General features: G+C 43.1%; 1 protein-coding gene across 4 annotated transcripts in view; it reads right to left on the bottom strand.

The window, feature by feature from the left end:
• Positions 1 to 24,206, bottom strand: part of oxr1a (oxidation resistance 1a) — a 427,940-nt gene that overhangs the window by 183,299 nt on the left and 220,435 nt on the right. For all 4 annotated transcript variants that reach the window (XM_061916496.1, XM_061916499.1, XM_061916500.1 and 1 more), the window contains one exon: positions 17,616 to 17,812. In XM_061916496.1, the coding sequence (XP_061772480.1) occupies positions 17,616 to 17,812 (197 nt within the window). The remainder of the gene's footprint in view (positions 1 to 17,615; positions 17,813 to 24,206) is intronic.

The following is a 24,206-nucleotide window of genomic DNA, read 5'->3' as shown; positions in this document are numbered from 1 at the left end:
AAAAAACTTTTATAATTGTAAAGGACAATGTTTTATCCCCTGTTTGCAATAATGTAAATTTGTTTTAACTATTAAACTAACCATAAATATGACTTATTTTATCTTTGTGAAAATATCGGACACAGTGTGTTGTCAAGCTTGTGAGATGCGATGCAAGTGTAAGCCACTGTCACACTTTTTTTTTTTTGCTTTTTTTTTTATAAGGGCCACGGGGAAGACCCAGGACACGTTGGGAAGACTATGTCTCCCGGCTGGCCTGGGAACGCCTCGGGATCCCCCGGGAAGAGCTAGACGAAGTGGCTGGGGAGAGGGAAGTCTGGGTTTCCCTGCTTAGGCTGTTGCCCCCGCGACCCAACCTCGGATAAGCGGAAGATGATGTATGGATGGATGGATAATGATAATGTCAATGAGGGATTTTTAATCACTGCAAGCTGAAATTATAACTAATATTGATACTGTTGTTGATAATATTCATTTTTGTTTCACTACTTTTGGTTTGTTCTGTGTCGTGTTTATTGCAGTTCTGAGTGTTGCTGGGTCAGGTTTGGTTTTGGAATTGGATTGCATTGTTATGGTATTGCTGTGTAGTGGTTTGTTGGATTGATAAAAAAAAAAAAAAAAAAAAATCGATTTCTAAAAAAAATGAGAATCGATTCGGAATCGTACAACGTGAGAACCGCGAATCAAATTCAAATCGATTTTTCCCCCACACCCCTACTTTGTATAGTTCAAGACTTACGGTCATTAAAAAAAACATGACTGCACAACATAATGGCAGCTACAATATCCATCTTAAAGATCTAAAAAAAAAAAAATGATTAGGGAATGTCCGGCGGGCCGTATTGAAAAGCTCAACGGATGTCTTTATTTGCCCAGGTCTGCTGCAACATGACAAAATGTGGAAAGAGTCCAGCGCTGTGAATAATACTTTCCAGATACACTGCAACGTTGATGATTTAATATCCTCCCGACAACCAGTGAGTGTCCTCTTACAAATTTTCAGGCAAATGCTGAGGCTCCACCAGCATGAACGCAACACCAGCGAGAGGAAAAATGAAGATTCCACGCTCGACGCCGTCTGACAGTCGGATTCTGTGCTGCTGAGCTCTGAGCATGCTGAGCGTGTATTTTTGTAAGAGGACACTCACTGGTGACCCAGGATGGACCGCTCGTCGGGACCCAGGATGGACCGCTCGCCTGTATCGGTTGGGGACATCTCTACGCTGCTGATCTGCTTGAGATGGTTTCCTGTGGACGGGACTCTCACTGCTGTCTTGGAGCCACTATGGATTGAACTTTCACAGTATCATGTTAGCCCCGCTCGACATCCATTGCTTTCGGTCCCCTAGAGGGGGGGGGTTGCCCACATCTGAGGTCCTCTCCAAGGTTTCTCATAGTCAGCATTGTCACTGGCGTCCCACTGGATGTGAATTCTCTCTGCCCACTGGGTGTGAGTTTTCCTTGCCCTTTTGTGGGTTCTTCCGAGGATGTTGTAGTCGTAATGATTTGTGCAGTCCTTTGAGACATTTGTGATTTGGGGCTATATAAATAAACATTGATTGATTGATTGATTGATGTAAAATGTCCACTGCAGAGGACGGCGGTTGTCAGGAGGATATTACAAGGACATGGCTATTAACTTTAAACATGTGTGTGTCCTTGTGTTTTATATATTTTACATGCAGGTTGTTGCTTGTCTTTCAACAGAAAATATCAATCATCTCAGAACATAATGTGTTTCTCCTTAAGACTACAAACAAGGTTGGCGCCGTCATGTTTACCAATGCCCTGTCTACTGTATTTGTCCTTCAGACAAGTCTTCCTACTATTGCACCTTGTGGTCTCAAACAGGAAATATGACCAAGGACAACAAGGTCAAGTGAGCGATCGAGGCGCGCATCACTTAAAAGCCATTAGCTACATTGAAATCTTGTGCAGGCTTGTCATACAAAGAAGAAGCAACAGTCTTTTACATGCTTATCTAACCTTCTCATACACGGATATTCCTAGAGGCTGCACATGCAAAAGAAGGCAAATCTCGCATGGACATGCATCAGCTTTGGAAAAATAGGGGATGTGGTCCTCATGTAGTGAGGACAGACAATTGAAACACACTCAGTGTAAGTGGGAACACTCAGAGTCAGGCTGAGTGAGACGGTTGTGTTCATCCCTGTTTATCAATCAATCAATCAATGTTTACTTATATAGCCCTAAATCACTAGTGTCTCAAAGGGCTGCACAAACCACCACGACATCCTCGGTAGGCCCACATAAGGGCAAGGAAAACTCACACCCAGTGGGACATTGGTGACAATAATGACCCAGTGGGACGTCGGTGACAATGATGACTATGAGAACCTTAGAGAGGAGGAAAGGAATGGATGTCGAGCGGATCTAACAGGATACTGTGAAAGTTCAATCCACAATGGATACAACACAGTCGCGAGAGTCCAGTCCAAAGAGGATCCAGGACACAGCAGCGAGAGTCCCGTTCATAGCGGAGCCAGCAGGAAACCATCCCAAGCGGAGGCGGATCAGCAGCGCAGAGATGTCCCCAGCCGATACACAGGCGAGCAGTACATGGCCACCGGATCGGACCGGACCCCCTCCACACGGGAGAGTGGGACATAGAAGAAAAAGAAAAGAAACGGCAGATCAACTGGTCTAAAAAGGGAGTCTATTTAAAGGCTAGAGTATACAAATGAGTTTTAAGGTGAGACTTAAATGCTTCTACTGAGGTGGCATCTCGAACTGTTACCGGGAGGGCATTCCAGAGTACTGGAGCCCGAACGGAAAATGCTCTATAGCCCGCAGACTTTTTTTGGGCTTTGGGAATCACTAATAAGCCGGAGTCCTTTGAACGCAGATTTCTTGCCGGGACATATGGTACAATACAATCGGCAAGATAGGCTGGAGCTAGACCGTGTAGTATTTTATACGTAAGTAGTAAAACCTTAAAGTCACATCTTAAGTGCACAGGAAGCCAGTGCAGGTGAGCCAGTACAGGCGTAATGTGATCAAACTTTCTTGTTCTTGTCATAAGTCTAGCAGCCGCATTTTGTACCAACTGTAATCTTTTAATGTTTAGTGTTCCAGTACACAGTAGGGATTGTTGAGTTGCAGGCTGGATATAATAATGCAAATGTCAGCTGAGGCACTGGAACACAAAGGCTGCAACACTGTCAGCCACACTGAGATTCCATTAAAGGCCTACTGAAATGAGATGTTCTTATTTAAACGGGGATAGCAGGTCCATTCTATGTGTCATACTTGATCATTTCGCGATATTGCCGTATTTTTGCTGAAAGGATTTAGTAGAGAACATCGACGATAAAGTTCGCAACTTTTGGTCGCTAATAAAAAAACCTTGCCTGTACCGGAAGTAGCAGACGATGTGCGCGTGAAGTCACGGGTTGTAGGGCTCCTCACATCCTCACATTGTTTACAATAATGGCCACCAGCAGCCAGAGCGATTCGGATCGAGAAAGCGACAATTTCCCCATTAATTTAAGCGTGGATGAAAGATTCGTAGATGAGGAAAGTGAGAGTGAAAGACTAGAAGAAAAAAAAAAAGACAGAGCAGTGGGAGGGTTTCAGATGTTATTAGACACATTTACTAGGATACTTTTGGAAAATCCCTTATCTGCTTATTGTGTTACTAGTGTTGTAGTGAGATTATACTGTCGCACCTGAAATTGGAGGGGTGTGGCCACGCGTATGGTGACCGCCATGGTCTTGACGAGGCGAAGCTAAGGCAGCCGGTCGGGCCGGGCTGAGCTTTTTTCCCCCCCTCTTCCACGGTGGAAGCATCCAACGTTCGGGAGTGGCCGGTCGGAGGAGGCAAGACAGTCCGCAGCTGCCTCTTTGACAGGTGCACGAGGAACGACGCAAGCTCCGCTCATGTCTACGGTAAGAGCCGACTTATAAACACACTTTTCTCACCGAAACCTGCCGGTTGACACGTGGTCGGGAACCATGTTCGCTTGACCGCTCTGTTCCATAGTAAAGCTTCACCTTCGGGAATGTAAACAAGGAAACACCGGCTGTGTTTGTGTTGCTAAAGGCAGCTGCAATACACCGCTTCCCACCTACATCTTTCTTCTTTGACGTCTCCATTATTAATTGAACACATTGCAAAAGATTCAGCAACACAGATGTCCAGAATACTGTGTAATTATGCGATTAAAGCAGACGACTTATAGCTGGGATCGGGCTGGAAAAAAATGTCTGCTACAACCGGTGACGTCACGCGCACGCGTCATCATACCGTGACGTTTTTAACAGGATACTTTGCGCGAAATTTAAAATTGCAATTTAGTAAACTAAAAAAGCCATATTGGCATGTGTTGCAATGTTAATATTTCATCATTGATATATAAACTATCAGACTGCGTGGTCGGTAGTAGTGGCTTTCAGTAGGCCTTTAAGTGTCCTAAGTTTCCTTCCTCTATTTACAGTATATGTACTAGGGATGGGCAATATGGCCTAAACGCTATATTGCAATATATACTTCAGCCTCCTGCGATAAAAATGTATATCATGTTATTTGCTATATAAATAGTGATAGAACCATTTCAAAGTTCTCCATAATATCGCTAAAATGTGTTCCATTTTGTCCACTAGCGACGCCGAGATCATTATTCATGCGTTCGTTACGTCTGGTCTTCGATTACTGTAACGTATTATTTTCGGGTCTCCCCATGTCTAGCATTAAAAGATTACAGTTGGTACAAAATGCGGCTGCTAGACTTTTGACAAGAACAAGAAAGTTTGATCACATTACACCTGTACTGGCTCACCTGCACTGGCTTCCTGTGCACTTAAGATGTGACTTTAAGGTTTTACTACTTACGTATAAAATACTACACGGTCTAGCTCCAGCCTATCTTGCCGATATGTCCTGGCAAGAAATCTACGTTCAAAGAACTCCGGCTTTTTACTGATTACTGGAGCCCAAAAAAAGTCTGCTGGCTATAGAGCGATTTCTATTCGGGCTCCAGTACTCTGGAATGCCCTCCCGGTAACAGTTCGAGATGCTACCTCAGTAAAAGCATTTAAGTCTCTCCTTAATACTCATTTGTATACTCTAGCCTTTAAATAGAACCCTCTTTTAGAGCAGTTGATCTGCCGCTTCTTTTCTGCTCTGCCCCCCTCTCCTTCGTGAAGGGGGAGGGGGGCACAGGTTCGGTGGCCACGGATGCTAAGCTGGCTGTCCAAAGTCGGGACCCGGAGTGGACCGCTTGTCCGGTACATCCGTTGTGACATTTCTGTGCTGCTGACTTGTCTCCGCTCGGGATGGTCTCCTGCTGGCTCCACTATGGACTGGACTCTCACAATATTATTCTACCCCCCTCCCTCTAGGGGACTGAAAGCAATGGATGTCGAGCGTGTCTAACATGATACTGTGAAAAGTTCAGTCTATAGTGGATCCAACACAGCCGCGAGAGTCCCGTCCACAGCGGAGCCAGCAAGAAACCATCCCAAGCGGAGGCGGATCAGCAGCGCAAAGATGTCCCCAGCCGAGCGGTCCATCCTGGGTCCCGACTCCAGACGAGTGGTCCATCCAAGGTCCCGACTAAGGACAGCCAGAACTTCACCCATGGACATCGGACCGGACCCCCTCCACAAGGGAGGGTGGGACATAGGAGACAAAAAAAAGAAACGGCAGATCAACTGGTCCAAAAAGGGAGTCTATTTTAAGGCTAGAGTATAGAAATGAGTTTTAAGATGAGACTTAAATGTTTCTACTGAGGTGGCATCTCGAACGGTTACTGGGTGTGAGTTTTCCTTGCCCTTATGTGGGCCTACCGAGGATGCCGTAGTGGTTTGTGTTGTGGTTTGTGCAGCCCTTTGAGATGCTAGTGATTTAGGGCTATATAAGTAAACATTGATTGAATGATTGATAGATCCGTTCAACGTCCATTGCACCGGTCGAAAGGGGGGCGGGGAGGGGTCCCACATCTCCGTTCCCCTCCAAGGTTTCTGATTGCCCCATTGAGTTGAGTTTTTCTGGGATCTGAGCAGAGGATGTTGTTGTGGTTTGTGCAGCCCTTTGAGACACGTAATTTAGGGCTATATAAGTTAACACTGATTGAAAACGGGCTGGGGCTTCACGGTGGGAGAGGGGTTAGTGCGTCTGCCTCACAATACGACAAAGTTCCTGCAGTCCTGGGTTCAAATCCAGGCTCGGGATCCTTCTGTGTGGAGTTTGCATGTTCTCCCCGTGAATGCGTGGGTTCCCTCCGGGTACTCCGGCTTCCTCCCACTTCCAAAGACATGCACCTGGGGATAGGTTGATTGGCAACACTAAATTGGCCCTAGTGTGTGAATGTTGTCTGTCTATCTGTGATGGCCCTGTGATGAGGTGGCGACTTGTCCAGGGTGTACCCTGCCTTCCGCCCGATTGTAGCTGAGATAGGTGCCAGCGCCCCCCGCGACCCCGAAAGGGAATAAGCGGTGGGAAATGGATGGATGGATGAAAACGGGCTCTAAAAGGTTGTAATTTAGCCGCAGACGTAAGTGGTAACATATTGCACCATTTCCAGATGTATTATGTTCTATCCAAACTCAGACTTTCGACGACTTGACTTTGTAAAATACTTTTGACAAGAACAGGAAAGTTTGATCATATTACGCCTATGCTGGCTCACCTGCACTGCGACTTTAAGGTTTTCGTACTTACGTATGAAATACTAAACGGCCTCGCTCCATCATATCTTGCTGAGACGTCTTGGCCAGAAATCTGGGTTCAAAGAACTCCGGCTTATTAGTGATTTACAGAGTTTTAAAAAAAAAGTCTGAGGCTTTAGAGTGTTTGCTATTCGAGCTCCAGTACTATGGAATGGTAAGAGAGATGCTACCTCAGGAGAAGCATTTAAGTCCCATCTTAAGACACTCACCATCGGTGTGTGAATGTGTGTGTGAATGGGCAAATGTGGAAATACTGTCAAAGCGCTTTGGGCTCCTAAAAAGGGGTAGAAAAGCGCTATACAGGTACCACCCATTTACCATCATTTGTATACTCTTGCCTAGGGGCGTCACTAGACCTAATACTGTACTGGGGCACACCTGGGGCACAAATAATTCATGTGAGCGTGCAAAGCGCGCAAGCAAAAACATTTTTAGCACTTATTTATAATAAAAAATACATAAATAGTGCTTTAAACTATGAAATCATATCAGATTATGTTGTATGGATCTTTGATTAACCACCTGAAATTATTATTATTTTTTTTTTTATTGCTGACATTTTTACTGGGGCACTGCAGATCAACACTGGGGCACGTGCCCCAGTGAAATCTGTCTGGCGAGGCCACTGCTCTTGCCTTTAAATAGACCCCATGTTAGACCATGTGATCTGCTGTCTCTCTAATCTACTCTGCCCCCCTCTCCTGAGAGAGGTTATCAGGTCGCCATGGATCAGCCTTCGCGGAGGAGGCCCTAGCTCAGGGGTCGGGAACCTTTTAGGCTGAGAGAGCCAAGAAGCCAAATATTTTAAAATGTATTTACGTAAGAGCCATATAATATTTTTTTAACACTGAACACAACTAAACGTGTGCCTTTTTAAGTAAGACCAACATTTCTAGAGTATAATAGGTCTCTTATTTTTTGTAATAACATTGTTATTCTGAAGGGGGCGTGGCCTGCGGACCTGCAGCGAAGCGGGGTGTTGCCAGGATCAGCCTCGAAACCAGCGACAGATGCATAGACGGCCCACTTGGGCCTTGTTATCTAATCACCTGTTGCTCTGTTATAAGCAGCAGCCAGGAGGAGAGACGGGGTTGGAGCTGGAGCCAGAGCGAGAACGAAAGAGAAAAAGACAATTGCTGGAAAGCAACTGAGAGACTTACTGAAACATAAAACGATATTGTAACATTGAAACAGGATGTCCTTGTGGTTTATGCAGCCCTTTGAGACATTTGTGATTAAGGGATATTTTATTTCCAAAGACATGCACCTGGGGATAGGTTGATTGGCAACACTAAATTGGCCCTAGTGTGTGAATGTTGTCTGTCTATCTGTGTTGGCCCTGCGATGAGGTGGTGACTTGTCCAGGGTGTACCTCACCTTCCGCCCGATTGTAGCTGAGATAGGCACCCGCGACCCCAAAAGGGAATAAGTGGTAGGAAATGGATGGATGAATAGATGGATATTTAAGTAAACTTTGACTGATTGAAAATGGTTAATAATGACAAAGTACTTGCTAATTGACTGTTAATATTAGGTCACTTCCTGCTGTGACGTGATTCTAAACTTCTGTTCAAATGTACTAAGCACTTATTCTTCCGTTATTTGATACTTTACATTGGATTTGGACATTCACTACAAATCTGATACAACGTGGTTACAGGGGCGATATCGGTCATACCATTGTTCATATTAATGAATTTTCGATCATAATCATAATCAGACAAAACAAAAGATGGCACGTGTAACAATATCAATTTGTTTTTATATTATTTCCTCATTCCCTTTTATTACAAAAAACATTTTATCAAGTCGATAATAGAAAATAACAGAACAAAAGCAAAAACTACAGACCCTGTTTCCATATGAGTTGGGAAATTGTGTTAGATGTAAATACAAACGGAATACAATGATTTGCAAATCATTTTCAACCCATATTCAATTAAACGCACTACTAAGACAAGATATTTGATGTTCAAACTCAAACTTTTTTTTTTGTTGCAAATAATAACCAAAGTAGTTGGGAAAGGGCATGTTCACCACTTTTCTTTTAACAACACTCAATAAACGTATGGGAACTGAGGAAACTAATCGTTGAAGCTTTGAAAGTGGAATTCTTTCCCATTCTTGTTTTATGTAGAGCTTCAGTTGTTCAACAGTCCGGGGTCTCCGCTATCGTATTTTACGCTTCATAATGCGCCACACATTTTCGATGGGAGCAGGTCTGGACTGCAGGTGGGCCAGGAAAGTACCCGCACTCTTTTACTACGAAGCCATGCTGTTGTAACACGTGGCTTGGCATTGTCTTGCTGAAATAAGCAGGGGCGTCCATGATAACGTTGCTTGGATGACAACATATGTTGATCCAAAACCTGTATGGACCTTTCAGCAATAATGGTGCCTTCACAGATGTGTAAGTTACCCATGCCTTGGGCACTAATACACCCCCATACCATCACAGATGCTGGCTTTTGAACTTTGCGCCTTAACAATCCGGATGGTTATTTTCCTCTTTGTTCTGAAGGACACCACATCCTCGGTTTCCAAATTAAATTTGAAATGTGGACTAGTCAGACCACAGAACACTTTTCCACTTTGCATCAGTCCATCTCAGATGAGCTCGGGCCCAACGAAGCCGGCGGCGTTTCAGGGTGTTGTTGATAAATTGGTTTGGCTTTGCATTGTAGAGTTTTGACTTGCACTTACAGATGTAGCGACCAACTGTAGTTACTGACAATAGGAAGGTCCTGGGTTCGATCCTGCGCTCGGGATCTTTCTGTGAGTTTGCATGTTCTCCCCGTGACAGCCTGGATTCCCTCCGGGTACTCCGGCTTCCTCCCACTTCCCAAAAACATTCACCCAGGGATAGGTTGATTGGCAACACTAAATTGGCCCTAGTGTGTGAATGTTGTCTGTCTATCTGTGTTGGCCCTGTGATGAGGTGGCGACATGTCCAGGGTGTACCCCGCCTTCTGCCCGATTGTAGCTGAGATAGGCGCCAGCACTCCTCGTGACCCCGAAGGGAATAAGCCGTAGAAAATATTCCAATATATGACCAATTATTATCCAAACTAAATGCAGTTTTTCTACTGATATCATTTCCATAGCCTGTGTATACCAGTCAGTATGAGTTGGACTATCAACATCCATCCACTGAGAGATTTTTGATACCGTTACATCCCTGCCAGTCAGATAGCTTTGGCTGATTGTCGACAATAAGCAAATCCGATTAGACCATGGAAATCCTGCTTTGAAGACAGTCCTACTGTCTGTTAACTCGGAATGTTTCTACCTGTTATCCAGGTAGAAATAAGCTACGGTAAATGATTAACTACTATGACTCATTCTTTAGAGAAGCTTGTATAATTTGTTACTAAGCGGTTAAATATAGAGACAGAAAAAGCCACGGCCACATTTCATTTAATGGTTGAATTACTTCCGATCTTTCTTTCTTTTAAAAGCCTGCATATGCCATTGAACAGATCATGGATGATGAGAGAAGGTAAAATGTCAACAGTGGACCCATTATCTCATCTTTATCCTCCGCTGATTGTCAACTGAACTGGTATGAAGGCAGGTCAATCGGCTATATATAACCGCAGGGCCTCGACCAGGCGGCAGTCGATACGTGATGACTGTGTAGTGAGCTTATCATAGTGTCAACTCAGCAGAATGACACATCTTCACCTACTCTAGACTTTCTCTATAGCGCTACTCTAAAACCTCAGGATTCTCCTGAAATCCCAACCTTGGCCCGTGTGCAGTTATAGAGATGGCGGGATGTGGGGGGCTATGGTGTCACACAGAAACATAGCCTCAGATACAAGCATAAGCTCACAGAAAGTCCATTTAAAAGGGGGAATTACATCTCCCTCGCAACTTTTTTTTTGCATTGGTTTTGAAGCTTAAAATGTGCTAAATGAAACATGTGTTTAGTGTTTGAATAATAAATAGAAATGAGGGGCGGAAATTTCTACCGATATAGGGGCGAGTTGGCTGCGATGGTGGGGGAGGATGCCGGACAGACCTGGCAGGCCCAAACACATTGTGAGGGTCTGCTAGGAACGTCTGGCAGAGTCTCCTGTCAGAGAAAGTTTCAATTCCCATCTCCGGAAGAACTTCGAACACGTCACGAGGGAGGTGCTGGACATTGAGTCCGAGTGGACCATGTTCCGCACCTCTATTGTCGAGCCGGCTGATCGGAGCTGTGGCCGCAAGGTAGTTGGTGCCTGTCGGGGCGGCAATCCTAAAACCCCTTGGTGGACACCAGCGGTGAGGGATGCCGTCAAGCTGAAGAAGGAGTCCTATCGGGTCCTTTTGGCTCATAGGACTCCGGAGGCAGTGGACAGGTACCGACAGGCCAAGCGGTGTGCGGCTTCAGCGGTCGCTGAGGCAAAAACTCCGACATGGGAGGAGATCGGAGTTCAGAATTTTCCCTGCTTAGGCTGTTGCCCCCGCGACCCGACCTCGGATAAGCGGAAGAAGATGGATGGATAGTTCAGTGGTTTTCAACCTTTTTTCAGTGATGTACCCCCTGTGAACATTGTTTTAATTCCAGTACCCCCTAATCAGAGCAAAGCATTTTTGGTAGAAAAAAAAGAGATAAAGTAGTAAAATACAGCACTATGTCATCAGTTTCTGATTTATTAAATTATATAACAGTGCAAAAAAATTGCTCATTTGTAGTGGTCTTTCTTGGACTATTTGGAAAAAAATATATGAAAAAAATAGCTAAAAACTTGTTGAAAAGTAAATAAGTGATTCAATTATAAATAAAGATTTCTACACATAGAAGTTATCATCAACTTAAAGTGCCCTCTTTGAGGATTGTAATAGAGAACAATTTGAATTCATGAACTTAATTCTAAATGTTTTTTCACAAAAAAAGAAATTAACATCAATATTTATGGAACATGCCCACAAAAAATCTAGCTGTCAACACTGAATATTGCATTGTTGCTTTTCTTTTCACAGTTTATGAACTTACATTCATATTTTGTTGAAGTATTATTCAATCAATATATTTATAAAGGCTATTTGAACTGTTGCTATTTTTAGAATATTTTTGAAAAAGCTCACGTACCCCTTGGCATAACTTCAAGTACCCCCAGAGGTACTCGTACCCCCATTTGAGAACCACTGCTTTAGTTGAACCGCTATGCACACCCCTAGACTTTAGTGTTGAGAGCTGTATTCTAGAGTGGGATGGCCTTCTTTGTCCTCCAGAAGGCTGGGTCATTGGTATACTTTTATTTAGAACAGGAGTGTTAAATCCATGGCCCACGGGCCGGATCAGGCCCGCGAACAGGTTTTATCCGGCCCGCGGGATGAGTTTGCTCAGTATAAAAATGAGCCAACTTTTTGAAATTAAAGAAACTACTGTTCTAAATGTGTCCACTAGATGTCGCAAGAGCATGTGTCCACTAGATGTCGCAATAGCAATTCTTTGTATTTTTGTAGATTATGCTACATATGTAAACTACTGTTCTAAATGTGTCCACTAGATGTCGCAATAGAAATTCTATTTTTGTAGATTATGCTACATATGTAAACTACTGTTCTAAATGTGTCCACTAGATGTCGCAAGAGCATGTGTTCACTAGATGTCGCAATAGCAATTCTGTCTATTTTTGTAGATTATGCTACGTATGTAAACTACTGTTCTAAATGTGTCCACTAGATGTCGCAATAGCAATTCCTTGTATTTTTGTAGATTATGCTACATATGTAAACTACTGTTCTAAATGTGTCCACTAGATGTCGCAATAGCAATTCTTTCTATTTTTGTAGATTATGCTACATATGTAAACTACTGTTCTAAATGTCTCCACTAGATGTCGCAATAGCATGTGTCCACTAGATGTCGCAATAGCAATTCTTTCTATTTTTGTAGATTATGCTACATATGTAAACTACTGTTCTAAATGTGTCCACTAGATGTCGCAATAGAAATTCTATGTTTGTAGATTATGCTACATATGTAAACTACTGTTCTAAATGTGTCCACTAGATGTCGCAATAGAAATTCTATGTTTGTAGATTATGCTACATATGTAAACTACTGTTCTAAATGTGTCCACTAGATGTCGCAATAGAAATTCTATGTTTGTAGATTATGCTATGTATGTAAACTACTGTTCTAAATGTGTCCACTAGATGTCGCAATAGCAATTCCTTGTATTTTTGTAGATTATGCTACATATGTAAACTACTGTTCTAAATGTGTCCACTAGATGTCGCAATAGCATGTGTCCACTAGATGTCGCAATAGCAATTCTTTCTATTTTTGTAGATTATGCTACATATGTAAACTACTGTTCTAAATGTCTCCACTAGATGTCGCAATAGCATGTGTCCACTAGATGTCGCAATAGCAATTCTTTCTATTTTTGTAGATTATGCTACATATGTAAACTACTGTTCTAAATGTCTCCACTAGATGTCGCAATAGCATGTGTCCACTAGATGTCACGATAGCAATTCTTTCTATTTTTGTAGATTATGCTACATATGTAAACTACTGTTGTAAATGTGTCCACTAGATGTCGCAATAGCAATTCCTTGTATTTTTGTACATTATGCTACATATGTAAAAAAAAAAAACCCAAAAAAACACGTTATTGACTCATACCAAAGACTATAAAAAAATGGGACCCATTGCCTCCCTGCTTGGCACTCAGCATCAAAGGTTGGAATTGGGGATTAAATCACCATAAATAATTCCCGGGCGCGGCACCGCTGCTGCCCACTGCTCCCCTCACTTCCCAGGGGGCGATCAAGGGGACGGGTCAAATGCAGAGGACAAATTTCACCACACTTAGTGTGTGTGTGGCAATCATTGGTACTTTAACTTTAAATGTAACTTAGATTTTGGGTTTCACTATGTAAAACGCTTTGAGTCCCTCGAGAAAAAGCGCTATGTAAATATAATTCACTTCACGTTTCAATTCACTACAAGGAACATGTTGCAAAACAACTGGAAAAGAACTGAATTGATTTCATTGAACACTTTTAAGTCTGGATTTTGAGCATTTAAGATTATGTTTTTTAAATTGTAACTGTTTTCTTAATGTGCATGACATGCATTTTTATGTAACTATCTTTTGCTGCTTCTTGGCTGGGACTCCCTGAAATGTGTTATTATTATTATTTTTTTATCTTAATGGGACTTTCCTGGTTAAATCAAGGTTAATAAAAAAAATAGATGATACTATGTTTATGGGGATGTCCTCATTGTCTGTAATTTATATTATTTTTACTAGGAAACCAAACTAAAACAAAATGTCTAAAAGATAACTATCATGCAGTAGACATGAGGCGTTCGCGAACAAATCGAGTCTTTCGAACGGCTCTTTTAAGTCAACGATGTTAACCAATTCGCAGTTGCAAACTGTTCATTTGCGAGACCTTTTTTATGCAGATAGTATTGGTTATTGCCCAGCAATTATCCAGTTCATTGTTCTAAAGCAGATATTTAAAGTGGTTCAATCGTTAACACACACAAGCTAGTGTACTACTATTTTGTATTCACATTTGCATCATTTCCTAGTTTTATGTATACTTTTTAGATACTTGCAGTACAGGCCAAAAGTTTGGACAAACCCTCTCATTCAATGCGTTTTCTTTATTTTCATGACTATTTAAATTGTGGGTTTTCACTGAAGGCATCAAAACAATGAATGAACACATGTGGAGTTATGCATTAACAAAAAAAAATTGAAATAACTGAACACAAGTTTGCTCTGATTACTCTTTCGCACACTCTTAGCATTCTCTCGACGAGCTTCAAGAGGTAGTCACCTGAAAGGGTTTTCACTTCACAGGTGTGCTCTAAGCTCATCGAGAGAATGCCAAGAGTGTGCAAAGCAGTAAACAGAGCAGAGGGTGGCTATTTTGAAAAAACTGGAATATAAATTATTTTGTTAAGTACATAACTCCTCATGTGTTCATTCATAGTTCCGATGCCTTCAGTGACAATCTACAAGGTAAATTAGTCATGGAAATAAAGAAAATGCCTTGAATGAGGAGGTGTGTCCAAACTTTTGGCCTGTACTGTACAGATATTTTATTCTTATAGTAAGTGTATTTTTTCTGAATTGTAAAATGCTCTTGTGCTGAAATTTTTTCCAGATTAGGGAAAATTACAATTAAGAATGTAACTACCGAAGCATATGTCCAAATAATCATTTCGCCCCAGAAAGACAACGAAAAACAACAGTGCAAATACTCTACACCAGGGGTGCCCATTACGTCGATCGCGAGCTACCAGTCGACCGCGGGGGGTGTGTCGGTCGATCTCCAGCCAGGCTTTTAAAAAAAAATAGACCTAAAAATTAGTGATCATCAATCTTCACCAAGACGTCACTTAAATGACATTCACGGTACCGGAGGGTCTTGTGAGATGACGCTGGCTGCTGCAAGATCATTATTATGAAAATATGACCGAGAGGAAGGCGAGAAACACTTTTTATTTCAACAGACTCTCGCGCCGTACCTTCCGTCAAAACTCTAAAGGCCGACTGCACATTTCCTATCTTCACAATAAAAGCCCTGCTTCATGCTGCCTGCGCTAACTAAATACAGAGTCTCGGAAAACTGGCGTGCACAAGCGATCCCTCAGAAAGCTGGCGTGCACATCACTTGTGCACGCCAGCTTTCCGAGACTCTTATTTTGTTAGCGCAGCCAGCATGAAGCAGGGCTTTTATTGTGAAGATAGGAATGTGCAGTCGGCCTTTAGAGTTTTGACGGAAGGGACGGCGCGAAAGTCTGTTGAAATAAAAAGTGTTTCTCGCCTTCCTCTCTGTCATTTTTCCATAATAATGAACTGGCAGCAGCCAGCGTCATCTCACAAGACCCTCGGGTGCCGTGAATGTCAATCAAGCAAGCTACGGAATTTGCCGCCAATGTTTTTCTTGTAAAGTGTATGGAAGCTGGATGAATTAGATGCCAAAAACCAACCACTTTCATGTGGTATTGTACAGAAAGGACAACTTTTTTTCTCCTCCATTTGAAAATGTGGGCGTTATCATCATTACTGTCTGATTCCAATCAATGCAAGTCATCAGAATCAGGTAATACACCAACTTATATTCTTGTCTTCGTGAAAGAAAGACATCTATATGTGTTACACATGCTTGTATTATCATTAAACACATTTAACTTGTTTACAAAAATGTCTCTTTCATAAATAAATAAATATAAATGATATATATAAATGAGGTAGATCCCCTCGAGTTGGTCAATTGAAAAGTAGCTCGCCTGCAGAAAAAGTGTGGGCACCCCTGCTCTACACAGTCGTCTCTCCACACATCGCCTTTCAAATATTCCCGCTTCAGCACATCGCGGATTTTTAAATATGTTTTTATTTTTTTTAAGCTTATTCTACAATTTTTTGGTCCTAAACTAAGCATTGTCAAGCATAAAATGGCTAAATAAAATAAATATTTCAATACTCCAGTAGTATTGTCCACCCTAACATGGTCCCTACTGCCTAGTTTCTCTTGTTATATTCTTATTTTACTGTTATATTTCTATTCACATTGTTTGCTTTTTATTTTTATTCTAATTGTAATATTTCTTTATTTTGTTTCCGTTTTTACCCCCATTATTTAATTTTTAAATTGATCTCAACTCGGTACACTGCTGCTGGAATTGTAATTTTCCTGAAGGAACTCTCCTGAAGGAATCAATAAAGTACTATCTATCTATCTATCTATCTATCTAGAGCAAGGAACGGCAACCCGCGGCTCCGGAGCCGAATGCGGCTCTTTAATCACTCTGGTGTGGCTCAGCTGTAAACTTGCTGAGCTTCCCGAATTCAGTGGGAGATTTCTGACTTCAGTGACTTTCCCTAAAATTGCCTGAGGTTTGCATACTGCGATTTTCACTCGGACAGCAACATTAAAAGCGGGCTACAATGACAATACTCATAACATCCTCTAATATACGCAGGAGGGGGGAAGGGGGTTGGGTTGATGGTAGCGGGGTGTATAATATAGCCTGGAATAGTCGGGGTTGCATGGGATTCTGGGTATTTGTTATGTTGTGTCTATGTTGTGTTACAGTGGGGATGTTTTCCCGAAATGTGTTTGTCATTCTTGTTTGGTGTGGGTTCACAGTGTGGCGCATATTTGTAACAGTGTTAAAGTTGTTTTGACTGGCACTCTCAGTGTGACCTGTATGGCTGTTGAACAAGAATGCCTTGCAGTCGCATGTGTGCGTCTGCAGAAGCCACATACAACACGTTTGTATGTGTTTTTAAAAGTTGTGGAGGGCCGTAAAGACATTGCCATCGTAGCACGCCCTTATTTGTGTTGATTGGGTTTAACTCACCAGACGTCCGAGGGAATAGTCACTCTGTAACCCGCCAGTCTCCCGGACAAATCGTGAGGAATAATATGCTTGATGCTAAAAAGTGGCATTCATATAAAACTCACTGGCTGCACTAACATTTAATCTTCATATTTAATTGCGGGCCGCGTGTCTGAGACCCCTAGTTTATACATAGCACAAAGCAACAAAAAAACTCTGTATACAGTCTTATTTCATTATAAATTTCAAGAGTCTTGTGGCTCCCATTATTTTCTTTATTTTGTGAAACGGGTCAAAATGGCTCTTTGAGTGGTAAAGGTTGCCGACCTCTGATCTAGAGGAGACCAAACCAATAAAAGTGTGCTGTTCAGTATTGTGTCCACTCAGCAAGTATTACTATATCAGATTAAAAACAGGGTGACGGTGACTAAAGGGCGCTATTACATGTTTAGAAAAAGGTATTCAGAACTTATTTATATTTAGTTACTTTCGCCCACTATAATGTTGTGGCCAGTTTGTGTATATACAAATGTATATTTTGTCCTAACTACGGCACAAGGAGCGTAATACTCCTGCATAGTGTTTTCACCCCCGAGCAAAGCAACAAGTCACTTACCAATGGTGTAGCCTCTCTTCAGCTCCCCACAACGCGGACTGCGGCGCTGGGAGTTGGTGGTGTTGTTTTCCTGCAGCGCGAGGACGGTGGTTGTCTTGGCAACAGGTGATGCAGGTTTGTCAAGGGGTGAAGCCGGCACCAGAGTCGGGGAGAAGCCTTGACTGGCAATGTCCACCGACTGAGACTTCTGCTTCAGTCTGCAGTGAGAAGTAATCCACAGAGAACAAACAAACGTTCATACGGATATAATACACAGGTATGGCATTTGAAGCCCCGAACTGAATGTGCCAAGGATGTTGTACAAATGCTCAGTGGATTGCGAGAATACATTTGCACGTCCTCAACTATTAAATGGGTTGTACTTGTATAGCGCTTTTCTACCTTCAAGGTACTCAAAGCGCTTTGACACAACTTCCACATTTACCCATTCACACACACATTTACACACTGATGGAGGGAGCTGCCATGCAAGGCGCCAACCAGCACCCATCAGGAGCAAGGGTGAAGTGTCTTGCTCAGGACACAACGGACGTGACGAGGTTGGTACTAGGTGGGATTTGAACCAGGGACCCTCGGGTTGCGCACGGCCACACTCCCACTGCGCCACGCAGTCCCATTCAGTACTTTGCCTATTCAGAGGCAAAGTACTCAAAGCGTGTTTGCATTTGACGTTGTTGATTGTAACGGTTTGTCATAGGAATTAAAACATGCAAGGCAGGGAGTCAGCAAAAAAAAATAAAAAAATAAAAATCAATAGGCTAATCGCATCCTTGTTGAGGTGGAATTTATCAGACGCACTGATAGCACAGCAAGCAGGAACTCAGCAGGATGCCATAAAGACAACAAAGTCAAACTTAAAAAGAAAAACATAAAACATTTTAACTTGATTCAAAAACAGAATATGACTGCTACGACTCAATAAAACGTGCTGTGATATATTTAAAACTTGTTAAGGTGAGTGACCATAGGTGATGCCGCGATTAGTCAACTTTAAGGGCTCGCACGCATGTTCGAAAACCCACATTTTTTTTTTAACACCCCTACATCACGCTGTGACACAGCAGACAACAACATACGCGCATGATTGAAGCGACCAACTTGCTATCCAAACAATACACCGTTTGTTGACAAGAAGATATGACAGCCATCGAAGCCATACTTGCCAACCTAAGAATTCGGGAGATGGGGGGGCGGGGTTGAGGTGGGCGGGTCGGGGGATAGCGGAAGAGTTAGTGCTGCAAAGGGGTTCTAGGTATTTGTTCTGTTGTGTTACGGTGCGGATGTTCTTCAGAAATGTGTCTGTCATTCTTGTTTGGTGTGGGTTCATAGTGTGGCGCATATTTGTAACGGTGTTAAAGTTGTTTATACGGCCACCCTTGGTGTGACCTGTATGGCTGTTGACCAAGTATGCTGTGCATTCACTTGTGTGTGTGTGTGTGTGTGTGTTAAAGCCGCATATATTATGTGTCTTGGCCGGCACGCTGTTAATAAGGAGGAAAAGCGGACGTGACGACATGTTGACAACAGGTCTGGTCCGATCCGGTGCCCATGTACTGCTTGCCTGTGTATCGGCTGGGGACATCTCTGCGATGCTGATCCGCCTCCGCTTGGGATGGTTTCCTGCTGGCTCCGCACATACTAGGTGTGGTGAAATTATTCTCTACATTTGACTCATCACCCTTGAGCACTCCATGGGAGGTGAGGGGAGCAGTGGGCAGCAGCGGTGGCCACGCCCGGCAATCATTTTGGGTGATTTATCCCTCTATTCCAACCCTTGATGCTGAGTGGTAAGCAGGGAGATAATGGATCCCATTTTTATAGTCTTTGGTATGACTCGGCCGACGACCTACCGATCTCAGGGCGGACACTCTAACCACTAGGCCACTGAGTAGGTATGGAGGAAAAGCGTACGTGACGACCTGAGTGAGGACAGCATGCGGCTGTTTAGGGGTGAGGGGACGCTAAAGGCAGTGCCTTAAAGGCACGCCCCCAAAATCGTTATCTGGGTGGAAATCGGGAGAAATTCGGGAAAATGGTTGCCCTGGGAGATTTTCGGGAGGGCCACTGAAATTTGGGAGTCTCCCGGGAAAATCGAGACGGTATGCAAGTATGATCGAAGCACATTCAATCTCTTTACTTACCAGAAGTAACATCCATCCATCCATTTTCTACCGCTTATTCCCTTTTGGGGTCGAGGTGGTGCTGGCGCCTATCTCAGTTACAATCGGGCGGAAGGCGGCGTACACCCTGGACAAGTCGCCACCTCATCGCAGGGCCAACATAGATAGACAGACAACATTCACACTCACATTCACACACTAGGGCCAATTTAGTGTTGCCAATCAACCTATCCCCAGGTGCATGTCTTTGGAAGTGGGAGGGAACCCACGCATTCACGGGGAGAACATGCAAACTCCACACAGAAAGATCCCGAGCCTGGATTTGAACCCAGGACTGCAGGACCTTCGTATTGTGAGGCAGACGCACTAACCCCTCTGCCACCGTGAAGCCCCAGAAGTAACACAATCTGGTGAAAAGATTGAAAATTGCTGGCGTCAGAGAGACAAACTATCGCGGCTAACTGCTAAAGCTAACAAACACAGCTCTGTTGAAACCCTCGATGATGTCACACGTCATCGAGGAAATCATTGAAAAATGAAACTCAGCAGCCGATATTGACAGCAAAAACTTGTTTTCGCAATTGTTCAATCAATCAATCAATCAATGTTTACTTATATAGCCCTAAATCACTAGTGTCTCAAAGGGCTGCACAAACCCCTACGACATCCTCGGTAGGCCCACATAAGGGCAAGGAAAACTCACACCCAGTGGGACGTCGGTGACAATGATGACTATGAGAACATGATACTGTGATACTGATGATACTGATGACTATGAGAACATATGAGAACATGATACTGTGAAAGATCAATCCATAATGGATCCAACACAGTCGCGAGAGTCCAGTCCAAAGCGGATCCAACACAGCAGCGAGAGTCCCGTTCACAGCGGAGCCAGTAGGAAACCATCCCAAGCGGAGGCTGATCAGCAGCGCAGCGATGTCCCCAGCCGATACACAGGCGAGCAGTACATGGCCACCGGATCGGATCGGACCGGACTCCCTCCACAAAGGAGAGTGGGACATAGAAGAAAAAGAAGAGAAACGGCAGATCAACTGGTCTAAAAAGGGAGTCTATTTAAAGGCTAGAGTATACAAATGAGTTTTAAGGTGAGACTTAAATGCTTCTACTGAGGTGGCATCTCGAACTGTTACCGGGAGGGCATTCCAGAGTACTGGAGCCCGAAATAAAAAAGCTCTAAAGCCCGCAGACTTTTTTTGGGCTTTGGGGATCACTAATAAGCCGGAGTCCTTTGAACGCAGATTTCTTGCCGGGACATATGGTACAATACAATCGGCAAGATAGTTGTTGGATAATTGTTGGATATGAATTCAAACCATAACCAACCGTGCATCACTATAGCTCTTGTCTCGAAGTAGGTGTACTGACACCACCTGTCACATCATGTTATGACCTATTTTGAGGTTTTTGACGTTTTCCAGTGTGTCCTGTTTTAGTTCTTGTCTTGCGCTCCTATTTCGGTGCCTTTTCCTGTTTTGTTGGTATTTTCCTGTAGCACTTTCATGTCATCCTTGAACGCTATTCCCTTCACCTGCTTTGTTTTGGACTATTTAAGTTAAGTGGACGCTATCCTCCTTTATGGGAACATTGTTGATCGCCATGTCATGTACGGATGCACTTTGTGGACGCGCCGTAAGTCTTTGCTGTCGTCCAGCATTCTGTTGTTGTTTACTTTGCAGAAAGTTCAATTTTAGTTTCATTTTGCATAGCCTTCCCTAAGCTTCAATGCCCTTTCTCAGCGTCTTTTGTTTACCGTATTTCCTTGAATTGCCGCCGGGGCGCTAATTAATTTAAAACTTCTTCTCACTCCTGCGCTTACCAAAGGCATGCGGTAAAAAGTAAGCATGCGCTGATTATTTTAAAACCTTTTCTCACTACGGCACTTACCAAAGGCATGCAGTAACAATTTGAGTGTGATGTAAGCTTGGACCTTAAATCATAAATTTAGGGATTTCAACATGTACGGTCCATAATATCATCAAAAGGTTCAGAGAATCTGGAGAAATCACTCCACGTAAGCGGCATGGCTGGAAACCAATATTGAATGACCGTGACTTTCGATCCCTCGGATGGCACTGTATCAAAAACCGACATCAATCTCTAAAGGATATCACCACATGGGCTCAGGAACACTTCAGAAAACCACTGTCACTAAATATAGTTTGTCGCTACATCTGTAAGTGCAAGTTAAAGCTCTATTATGCAAAGCGTAAGCCATTTATCAACAACATCCAGAAACGCCGCCCGAGATCATCTAAAATGGACTGATGCAAAGTGGAAAACTGTTCTGTGGTCTGACGAGTCCACATTTCTAATTTTTTGGGGAAATATTCGACATTGTGTCATCTGGACCAAAGGGGAAGCGAACCATCCAGACTGTTATTGACGCAAAGTTCAAAAGCCAGCATGTGTGATGGTATGGGGGTGCATTAGTGCCCAAGGCATGGGTAATTTACACATCTGTGAAGGCACCATTAATGCTAAAAGGTACATACAGGTTTTGGAACAACATATGCTGCCATCTAAGCGCCGTCTTTTTCATGGACGCCCCTGCTTATTCCAGCAAGACAATGTTAAGTGGACGCTATCCTCCTTTATGGGAACATTGTTGATCGCCATGTCATGTACGGATGCACTTTGTGGACGTGCCGTAAGTCTTTGCTGTCGTCCAGCATTCTGTTGTTGTTTACTTTGCAGCAAGTTCAATTTTAGTTTCATTTTGCATAGCCTTCCCTAAGCTTCAATGCCCTTTCTCAGCGTCTTTTGTTTACCGTTTTTCCTTGAATTGCCGCCGGGGCGCTAATTAATTTAAAACTTCTTCTCACTCCTGCGCTTACCAAAGGCATGCGGTAAAAAGTAAGCATGCGCTGATTATTTTAAAACCTTTTCTCACTACGGCACTTACCGAAGGCCTGCAGTAACAATTTGAGTGTGATGTAAGCTTGGACCTTAAATCATACATTTAGGGATTTCAACATCTACGGTCCATAATATCATCAAAAGGTTCAGAGAATCTGGAGAAATCACTCCACGTAAGCGGCATGGCTGGAAACCAATATTGAATGACCGTGACTTTCGATCCCTCGGATGGCACTGTATCAAAAACCGACATCAATCTCTAAAGGATATCACCACATGGGCTCAGGAACACTTCAGAAAACCACTGTCACTAAATACAGTTTGTCGCTACATCTGTAAGTGCAAGTTAAAGCTCTATTATGCAAAGCGTAAGCCATTTATCAACAACATCCAGAAACGCCGCCCGAGATCATCTAAAATGGACTGATGCAAAGTGGAAAACTGTTCTGTGGTCTGACGAGTCCAAATTTCTAATTTTTTGGGGAAATATTAGACATTGTGTCATCTGGACCAAAGGGGAAGCGAACCATCCAGACTGTTATTGACGCAAAGTTCAAAAGCCAGCATGTGTGATGGTATGGGGGTGCATTAGTGCCCAAGGCATGGGTAACTTACACATCTGTGAAGGCACCATTAATGCTAAAAGGTACATACAGGTTTTGGAACAACATATGCTGCCATCTAAGCGCCGTCTTTTTCATGGACGCCCCTGCTTATTCCAGCAAGACAATGTTAAGCGGACGCTATCCTCCTTTATGGGAACATTGTTGATCGCCATGTCATGTACGGATGTACTTTGTGGACGCGCTGTAAGTCTTTGCTGTCGTCCAGCATTCTGTTGTTGTTTACTTTGCAGCAAGTTCAATTTTAGTTTCATTTTGCATAGCCTTCCCTAAGCTTCAATGCCCTTTCTCAGCGTCTTTTGTTTACCGTATTTCCTTGAATTGCCGCCGGGGCGCTAATTAATTTAAAACTTCTTCTCACTCCTGCGCTTACGAAAGGCATGCGGTAAAAAGTAAGCATGCGCTGATTATTTTAAAACCTTTTCTCACTACGGCACTTACCAAAGGCATGCAGTAACAATTTGAGTGTGATGTAAGCTTGGACCTTAAATCATAAATTTAGGGATTTCAACATTTACGTTCCATAATATCATCAAAAGGTTCAGAGAATCTGGAGAAATCACTCCACGTAAGCGGCATGGCTGGAAACCAATATTGAATGACCGTGACTTTCGATCCCTCGGATGGCACTGTATCAAAAACCGACATCAATCTCTAAAGGATATCACCACATGGGCTCAGGAACACTTCAGAAAACCACTGTCACTAAATATAGTTTGTCGCTACATCTGTAAGTGCAAGTTAAAGCTCTATTATGCAAAGCGTAAGCCATTTATCAACAACATCCAGAAACGCCGCCCGAGATCATATAAAATGGACTGATGCAAAGTGGAAAACTGTTCTGTGGTCTGACGAGTCCACATTTCTAATTTTTGGGGGAAATATTCGACATTGTGTCATCTGGACCAAAGGGGAAGCGAACCATCCAGACTGTTATTGACGCAAAGTTCAAAAGCCAGCATGTGTGA

Source organism: Nerophis ophidion, linkage group LG11 (assembly GCF_033978795.1).
Source record: "Nerophis ophidion isolate RoL-2023_Sa linkage group LG11, RoL_Noph_v1.0, whole genome shotgun sequence".
Taxonomy (NCBI): Eukaryota; Metazoa; Chordata; class Actinopteri; order Syngnathiformes; family Syngnathidae; genus Nerophis; species Nerophis ophidion.
The sequence above is the reverse complement of the archived record's forward strand: the minus strand, read 5'-3'. Positions and strand labels throughout refer to the sequence as shown.